The sequence below is a fragment of the Cervus canadensis genome, chromosome 18 (genome assembly GCF_019320065.1).
Source record: "Cervus canadensis isolate Bull #8, Minnesota chromosome 18, ASM1932006v1, whole genome shotgun sequence".
Taxonomy (NCBI): Eukaryota; Metazoa; Chordata; class Mammalia; order Artiodactyla; family Cervidae; genus Cervus; species Cervus canadensis.
In genome coordinates this window covers 16460609-16469848 of record NC_057403.1, presented here as the reverse complement: position 1 = coordinate 16469848, position 9240 = coordinate 16460609, and the positions used below count along the sequence as shown (strand labels likewise).

The 9240-nt window shown below is 53.3% G+C and overlaps 1 protein-coding gene across 1 annotated transcript; it reads left to right on the top strand.

Annotated features, from left to right (window-relative positions):
* Positions 1-3692: 3692 nt before the first annotated feature.
* LYPD3 (LY6/PLAUR domain containing 3) lies at positions 3693-8164 on the top strand. Its single transcript, XM_043436200.1, has 5 exons — positions 3693-3857; positions 4602-4733; positions 5488-5658; positions 5905-6066; positions 7124-8164. Exons 1-5 carry the CDS (start codon positions 3773-3775, stop codon positions 7648-7650), a joined length of 1077 nt encoding a protein of 358 aa, XP_043292135.1. The 5' UTR covers positions 3693-3772; the 3' UTR covers positions 7651-8164.
* The last annotated feature ends 1076 nt before the right edge of the window (positions 8165-9240 follow it).

The following is a 9240-nucleotide window of genomic DNA, read 5'->3' as shown; positions in this document are numbered from 1 at the left end:
GGGCTGGCTTCCCAGGCGTGTGACTCATGGGGTTGACAGTTCCCTGCGTTCAGAAGAGCTCTCTTGGATTTAATCATCTGCGATTGCCATCTGGAAATTCTTAATTTTGCATTTGAATTTGCATTTTGGAAGTGAAGTCTGAAGGGACGTGAAGCTTGATCCGGGGCGGGGCAGGGGGGGTTGGGGCCTCGGCTCAAACAAAGCCCCACACCTGTCATCTCCCGCCTCCCTGGGACAGGTTCTGTCTGCCTTCCCTTCCTCACTCCTGCACTGTGACCTCTGCCATCCACCAGCCCCGGCAGGGGCCTGGGAGCCCACGGGAGAGTCAGACACTTGTGCCTCCTGGCATCTCAGGTGGGGCACAGCAGCGGGCAACTGGTGGAAGGGGAACCCAGCAACCAGAATGCTTTAGTTGTGGGGCAGGGTCTCTAGACACCTGTGAGGGTCTGTGCTTGTCCCATGAGTATTCCGTGCACAAGGGAACATGACATTAGACATTAGACCAAGGGAACATGACATATGGGGTTGGGAGAGACGGAGAAAGAAAGGAAAGTAGCATTTATTTAAATTTTTTTTCTTTGGCCATGCGATGCGACATGTGGGATCTTAGTTCCCAGATCAAGGATGGAACCCATGACACCTCCTGCAGTAGAAGCTCAGGGTCTGGACTGGACTGCCAGGGAAATCCCCAACATTTCTACTTTAATACCTTTCATTACACTCTTTCCTGCCCTTTGAACCAGGTCCCCATATTTTCATTTTGCACTGAGCCCCGCAAATTATGTAGCCAGCCCTGGCTCTGACCCCACCCTGGCTCTGACCCCACCCCTACTCTGATACATCCCAGATGGAGTGGGTCTGAGGGAGGCTGGGAACATCACCGGGCCCAGAGCCCACCCTTCCCCAGGGGACAGGAAACCCAGAGTGCAGATGGCCCCAGGCTTGTCTGACGCCCTGGCATGACCTCCGGAGCTGGGAACCTGGTGCCTCCATACTGACCCCTCTGTTCATCTCTCGGGAACAGATTCTAAACCTGTTTGCATTGACCCCTGTGGAGGAGAGCTGGGGAGAGTCATAGTATAGACCCTGCATTTAAACCTCCCCCTGTTCTCTGGTCACAGGCCACGTTGCAGGGGGTGGGAGGGGGCAGGCTGTCAGCACCCAGGATGCGGGCAGGCCTGAGCAAGAGGAGACTCCCCACCCTGGGTCCCACTCCCTCCCAAGACGCCAGCTCTTCTGGTCTGGCCAGTTGGGGTTCCTCCCTGAAACTCTCCCACGCAGCTGGGCCCTGCAGGGCCTCCTGTCTGGAGCACACAATAATAATTGTATTGTCACCCTGCCTCACTCCATCCCTCAGGAGATAGGGGGTTTCAGACCTATTTGGCAAAGGAGGCAGCTGAAATTCAGAGAGGGAGATGGTGTGGGGGGAGGTCACAGAGCGAGAGGATGGCAGAGGCAGGGGTAAAATTTTAGTCTGTCCGACTCCAGACTTGAAATTTTGTCCACAGCCTCGATCCACCACGAAAGACTCTCCTCTCTTTATTTTAAGACACCTCAGAGGCTCAGAGAGGTGAAGACACTTAGGTAGGATCACACAGCGAACCATAAGTGGGGCTGAGATTCCAAGGCTGGGAGACAGGGAGGTAGGGGTAGCGCTGAATGACTTCACAGGCACTCACTTTCTCTCTCTGAGCTGCGGCATGATGCCAAGTGACCCAGCCTAGGTGACTGAGGTGCTAGTCATTGCTGGTGGTGTGTGTGTGGGGGGAAGTACCCCATGGGGTCCAGGGAACGGATAAAATTTTTATGAACACAGCCGCTATTTTCCTGCCACAGGTAAATCTCATCATCTATTAGGAGAAACAAAGTAAGATTAAAGCTGCAGCTTTTAAATAATAATAGAATATAAATGACATAATATACATAGTCACTTACGTTAGTTTATATATGGGGATGTTTAGTCACATTGCGGTTTGCCCAGAGTTCTTATTTGTTTCTGTGTTCAGACGTGGGAGGCAGTGGTCCTGACTGTGTCTCACTCCATCACGCTCTCAGTGCGGGCCTCATCTGTGTTGGGGCAGGGGTGGAATGGTGCACACAGGCCTCCAACTCCCAGTCGTCAGGGTTGTTGCTGTCTTTCTCACCCGGGAGACTGCCCTGCTCCCTCCCGTGTCTCCGGCCTTCCTTTTCTCACCCCTATTATAGTCTTTTTTACAGAGGCCACAGTGGCATTCCACTCCGCCTTCATCCCTTTCTTTTTTTTTTAACACAGTTATTTTTTTTTCTTAAGATTTTTTTGGATGTGGACCATTTTAAAGTCTTTACTAAATTTGTTACAATATTGTTTCTGTTTTCTGTTTTGGCCATGAGAGGTGTGAGATCTTAGCTCCTCAATCAGGGATCAAACCCACACTCCTTGCATAGGAAGGCAGAGTCTTAACCACTGGACTGTCAAGGAAGACCCTCCCCTTTCTTTTTGTAAGAATAGTGTACACACAGTAAAGTGCATAAATATACAACATATGGTTTGTTGATTCTTTACATAAATGTTGTTACATGTGTAACTGCCATCCAGATGAAGACAGTAGGGGCTTCTTACTATAATCTTTTGGGCAATACCTTCCTAAAATAACCCCGATTTCTATCACCACTGATTAGCCTTGCCTGTTCTAGGACTTCCATAGAAATGGAGTCACATGGTATCTTTTATTTGTTTAAGACTTCTTGAGCTCAACATAAAGTTTTCGAGATTCACGTTGCTGCCCAGGCCAGTAGTTGACCTATTTTCATTGCTGGGTAATTCCTTGGGTTTAGTGAATTCATTTCTTGAGAAGTTTTTGCATCATGTGCCAGACTGACAGATCAAAAAGCAAATCTGATGGTGTCCTACAGATATAGACCCCTAGAAATATTCTCCAGCTTTCTCAAAGTTAATTCAGATCTCTCTGCGGGGCTTGGCATGCCTGGAACAGTCTGACCCCTGCCTGGGTCTTCTGCCTCAGTTTCCCTCTCCCTCCCCTCACCTCCTGAACTCCAGGGGCACTGCTCTCCTCTCTGTGTTTGAATGGTCCATGTTGCTTCCCACCGAGGGCTTTGCACTTGCTGCTGTCTTTGCTTTGCCACGTGCTCTGCCCCCATCCCGGCCTGCTTCACTGTTTGAACCTCCAAGTCTTTAAGATTATCAGGCAACTCAGTGATTTACATCTCCAGGGATGCTTCACTGATCAGCCCCCTAATTGTAGACGCCACACCTCCTTTTAGCTCCCTCCACTTCATTGCCTTGGCCTTGGCTTCATTGCCTCCACTTCATTGCCTTGGCTGGAAATAACAATTTGGATGATTATTTAATTCATATCTTTCTCCCCCATCAGAAAGTGACCTCTGGGAGGACCAGCACTGGTTCTGTTTAGTCTCCAGCATCACCCAACCCCAAACCTGCACTCATTCAATATTTACTGGATGCTGAGTGTTGAGTAGACCCCTTCTGTGAGCCTCAGTCCTCCCCTCTCTCCCCCGCCTCAGACCCCAAACACACAGACTTTCTCCTGGGAACTGCCAGGGAACCATGACTCCCGCCCTTTCCCTCCTTGGCAGCTGTGGGTGACGACGCGCCCAGGGGCGGGGGTCACGCCCCACAGCGGACGCTGATTTGGCCCGGTTGGGCAAGGCTAGGGTTGCCTGGGGGGAGGTTACTCATCCCGGGCTCAGGTAAGAGGACCTGGGTTGGGAGGCGGCACACCTAGGGGGGAAGCCGAGAGAGCAAGACGGAACCATGGACCCCGCCAGGAGAGCAGGTTCCTGGGCAGTGATCTGGACTACTGGCTGGCTGCTCCTGCTGTCGCTGCTGCTTCCAGAAGGTGAGTCTGTTGCCAGAAGGGGGCGGAGGGGGCACAGTGGGAGCTCTAAGGAAGAGTCTCCCCTCCACCTCACCCCTCAATGGAGAGGGCTGCTGGAAAAATCTCCTGTCCTGAGCAGAGGGAGCTGTGGGGGAAATTCTTCCACCTGAAACAGGGGGATTGTGGGAAAGATCACCTGCCTCGGTGGGGGAGGGGGTGCTCTAGGAAGGATTTGCTACCGGGGACAGAAGGGACTGTGGAAACTTTCTTCCATCCTGAGTAGACGTCGGGGGTTGGATGGGGAGGGATGTCTCACCGAATGACTTGACTGTGGGTAAAATTCTCCCGTCCTAAGTGGAGAACTGAAGGAAGGAGTCCCCCCATTTAAGTCAGGGATCCCCCACCTTGGGCATAAGGGGCTGAGAAAAAGATACTCCCCCTGTAGGCATGAAAAGGACACAATGTATCTCCTGGTCTCAGATTTCCGGCTAGGTTTTCCTTATCCCCGAGGAGGGCATGAAATCCACTCCAGTATTCTTGCTTGGAGAATCCCTTGGACAGAGGAGCCTGGTGGGCTACAGTCCAAAGGGTAGCAAAGAGTTGGACACGACTGAAGCGACTTAGCACGCACGCATTTCCTTATCCCTGCCCTGGAAAATGATGTGCTGTACAGTTGCACAGGGGCGGAGTGGGAAGGACTATTTCTTCTCTGGGGAGGCGACTTCAGTTGGGGAGGCTCAGTTCTATTTGCCTCTGCACCCCCAGGAGCGAAGGCCCTGGAGTGTTACAGCTGCGTGCAGAACGCAGATGACGGGTGCTCGCCGCAGAAGATGAAGACGGTGAAGTGTGCACCAGGCGTGGAAGTCTGCACAGAGGCTGTGGGGGCTGTGGAGACTAGTGAGTGGGACCTCCTCGTCCTTGCGTACCCGCTACCAGGGCCTCCATCCGGGCCCCGCCTTCTAACTTTGGCCACACCCACTCGAACGCATGCCCCTTCCCTTTCAGTCTGCAAGGGCCTGGGCCTTTCAACACACCCACGCCTTTAGGGCTTAGAGAGGTGAGGACTGAGCGTTGCGCAGGGGTGAGGTGACCTGGGAGAATCCAGATATGGGACCTCATCTCCTTCAAGGGCACAGTCTGGCTCACTGAGATCTCGCTATCGCCTTCTGGCCCTTCCAAAATCCTCTCCACCCCGACCAAGCCTCCCCCATCCAATGGGGCCCTTGTGATGGAGACCCACCCTGGAGATACTCTCCCAGGGTCCCAAGGCTGAGGTTCCGGGTCTCTCTGACCCTCCCTTGTCTGAGGTCGCAGCTCCTAGGAGGCTCCATCTGTCTCTGATCCTGTGCCTTTTTCGTCAGTTTCAGGTTCCTTCTGATGTTGCTTTCCGGGTGAGACTCCCTGTGGTCGTGCCCCTTCTTATCTCCACTCTTACCCCATCCCAGCTTTTGTGTACAGCATCTGTCAGCTTTTCTGTCCCCTCATACTCAGAGCTCTCAAGTCCGTTGTTCTTTCCCCTCGGATCTGCTCTTTCTGAACCCCCACTCCCCTGTGCTCCCGCCCTGGCCTGCCTATCTTCTGGGGCGGATCTATTTCAGGCCCCGCCCACAGGCCCCGCCCCTCTGACCCCCGCCCCCTCCCCTCTTCGCAGTCCACGGGCAATTCTCGGTGGCAGTGCGGGGCTGCGGTTCGGGACTCCCCGGCAAGAATGACCGCGGACTGGACCTTTATGGGATTCTGGCCTTCATCCAGCTGCAGCAGTGTCCCCAGGACCGCTGCAACGCGAAACTCAACCTCACCTCGAGAGCGCTCAACCCCGCAGGTCGGTGGGGGCGGAGCCGCAGGCCCGGGGGCGGAGCCACACCTGGGCCGAGCAGCTGGGGGCGGCCGCAAGCAGGAGGAGGGAAAACTCCGCAAGGACTGGGGGCGGGGTCACGCCCTGGGGGCGGGGTTAGAGGCCGAGCTGCGTGTCCGTCGAGGGGCGGAGACGTGGACTTGAGTGACCCCGAGCAGGTCAGTGCTTCCTGAACCCCCTGGACCGCTTCCTTCCTCCTCGCCCCCCTCGCAGGCAATGAGAGTGCCTACCAGCCCAACGGCGTCGAGTGTTACAGCTGCGTGGGGCTGAGCCGCAAGGAGTGCCAGGGCAGGGCGCCGCCCGTCGTGAGCTGCTACAACGCCAGCGACCATTTCTACAAGGGCTGTTTCGACGGCAATGTCACCTTGACAGCAGGTGAGCGGAGCTCCAAAGCACCTGGCCTGCACGGGTCGTGGTAGCCTTTTCTGAGGCCTCATGGGTGGTAGGTAATAGCACCCTTTACCCAAAGGGTTCCCCCACCTTCAAGCGCCTTCTGGGAACCGTAGGCCTAAGTTGGTGGCTTGTCCTAGAGCATCATGAGAAATGCAGTCCTATTCCCAGGATATCACGGGAATAGGAATGCTTTTATCCCAGAGTTTTGGAGGAAATATGTTTTCACAGAGGCTTGCCAGGTGCAGAATGGGAGGATGTGCAATGGGAAATGTATTTAAGTCTCCAAGCTTCTGCCCAGGCATCATGGGGAATCTAGTCCTTAAAACTCAAAGGTTAGTGTCTCCTAATACTTTGTCCCACCCCGAAGTATTAGGAGAGATGTGGTTCAGCCTCCAAGTCTCTGCCTCAGGGAACCATGCGAATTCTTCAAATCCCATCCTCTGCGAGGTGTATTATGGGAGATGAAGACCCTGATGCTGGGAAAGATTGAAGGTGGGAGGAGAAGGGGATGACAGAGGATGAGATGGTTAGATGGCATCACCAACTCAATGGACATGGGGTTGGTTGGACTCCGGGAGTTGGTGATGGACAGGGAGGCCTGGCATGCTGCAGTCCGTAGGGTTGCAGAGTCAGACACTACTGAGCTACTGAACTGAACTGAGTTCTGACTCTTAAGACTGAATTTTGGCAAGGGTGGAGTCAGGGGAGGAAGAGGGAGGCAATGCTCTTCTCTTTCCTCCTGTTGAGAGGTGTTGTATCCCAGTTCAAACCTTTCTTCCAAAGCATTGTGGGACTTGTAGTTCATTCTACACATTTTTCCTCTTAAGTCCTATGGGAAATGTGATCTACCGAATACAAAAGACAGTGGAACAGTGTTTCTCAAAGTGGGGCCCCAATGGAGACACGGGGATTAATGGATGCAGAGCCCTTCCGTCACCTGTTTTGGACGTTCTTGATCTCGTGTTGCCCCTAAGTTTCGTCCTGGCTGTGCCTACCCCCTCCCCCCCACCATGGACCTACCCATGTCTCTCTCCTGCAGCTAATGTGACCGTGTCCTTGCCTGTCCGGGGCTGCGTCCAGGACGAGTTCTGCACCCGGGATTCGGCAACAGGCCCAGGGTTCATGCTCAGCGGCTCCTGCTGCCAGGGGTCCCGCTGTAACTCGGACCTCCGCAACAAGACCTACTTCTCCCCTCAATTCCCACCTCTTGTCTTGCTGCCCCCACCTCGGTCCACCACCCTGGCCCCGACCAAATCTGTCAGTACTTCCACCTCTGCCCCATCCTCCACCGTCACCACCAAAGCTACCCCAGTCTCTACCAACACCCGTTCCACCACTGAACCCATTGCCCCAGCTCGAACCAACCAGACTTCTCCACAAGAGGTGGGACGTGAGACCTTCCAGGAAGAGGAAGATAGCTTGGCTGGAGGTGCTAGTAGCCACCAGGACCGCAGAAATATGGGGCAGTACCCCATAAAAGATGTGCCCCATAGTAAAGGCTCTGCGGCTCCTTGGGCGGGATGGGTGACTCTTCTGTTGGCTGCGGCTGCTGGCGCCCTACTATGAGCTTCTCCACCTCTTGCCCTACTTCCTGGGCCCTGGATACCTCCCTTTCCGTTACTTCTTTTCCCACTTCCTGGACTGGGCTGGCCCAGCCCCTGTTCTCCCCAGCTTTTGCTGCACTGGTTTGCGGCTTTGGGACACAAAGTTACCGTTGTATATATATACATATCCTGCCGGGATGTTCTAGCTTTTTGAGGGCAGCAGTTGTATCCCCTGCATCTTTGTCTCTCCCTGGTGTCCTGATGCTTAGGACGGTGGGAAGTCAGAGCCGTCCCAGGGAAGGAGGGAGAGACGGTGATAAGCTCTCTGCTCTCTGTTCCAGCCAATCTGGAATAGGAGAGGTGGGGGGGTCATGACTCTGCATGCCCCCCATGCCCATCCATCTTTGTGGGAATCATTTTTTTGGCATCTTCTCTTTTCTAGACTGTGAGCTCCTCAAGAGCAGCGCCCGTGCCTTATGTCTTGGTCTAGTTGATGTCTGGCACATAAAGGCTTCAATAAAAGTTTGATTACTTTGTATAGTGTTTTATTTGTTTTAAAATTTTAAAAAAATATTTATTTCTTTATTTGACTGTGCCTGGTCTTAGTTGTGAGGGATCTTTGAGTTTCAGCACATGTGGTCTAGTTTCCTGACCAAGGGTCAAACCTGGGCCCTCTGCCTTGAAGGAGTCTAAGCGTGCGGAGTTTTAGCCCCTGGACCACCAGGGAAGTCCTGTGTAGTGTTTTATAGGAGTTATTCCTAGTTCACTGCTGACACCAGACTCGTGGGAAGTTGAGCTAGGGTGGGAATGCCAAGACCAAGATAGAGAAACTGAGATCCAGAGTTATAGCTCCTGGGGGAAGTCGCGTTTGAACACCTTTCACCTCCTGAGTTGAGCAGTGCACATAGGCTGGCCCACCCGGTGAGAAGGAGACCGGGTAAGACCACTGAGCAGTGTAGAGGAGTGAATGGGACTGTGAGCAATGCTTGGGAGCAGAGAGGAGTTTTACCTGGGTAAAACTACCTTTTTACCATGGGTTTACCTACCTTGCTATCTGGTTTCTTAAGAATCATTGTATAACATGGGGAATATAGGCAATTTTTTAAATAACTGTAAATGGAAAGTAACCTTTAAAAATTATATAGGAAAAAATAGTCTCGCTTCATGATGAAAAGAAAAAAGGAATCATTCAGTGCTTGGTCAGGCATCCCACCTGTCCGATGGGCTGGCAAGTGCTGCTGTCAGCCTTTGCTTCCTGTTGGGAGCTTGGGGCCTGAGTCTCACCACTGCCTTCGCCAATCAGATGAAGGGTTGGGGGGCCAGCGAGGAAAAGCCTGGCTTGGGAAGGAGAAACCCTGGCAGGCTTCCGGACTGCCTGACGGAGGGGGACCGGATGTACGGAATAGTGAGATAGTAATACTGGGAATTCGCTGGCAGTCCTGTGGTTAGGACTCCGTGCTTTCTTTCTTTTTTTGACTGCACCGCATGGCATGTGATTCTTAGTTCCCCAACCGGGGATTGAACCTGTGCCCTCTCATTGAGAGTGCAGAGTCTTAATCACTGGACCACCAGGGAAGACCTAAGGATTCTGTGCTTTCACTGCAGAGGGCCG

Excerpts from the sequence above, each read along its gene's own strand:
- LYPD3 (XM_043436200.1), top strand. The coding sequence starts at position 3,773 with ATGGACCCCGCCAGGAGAGCAGGTTCCTGGGCAGTGATCTGGACTACT. Across the intron at positions 5,659-5,904 it reads GAGAGCGCTCAACCCCGCAG|GCAATGAGAGTGCCTACCAG; the intron begins GTCGGTGGGGGC and ends CCCCCCTCGCAG. Across the intron at positions 6,067-7,123 it reads CAATGTCACCTTGACAGCAG|CTAATGTGACCGTGTCCTTG; the intron begins GTGAGCGGAGCT and ends TCTCTCCTGCAG.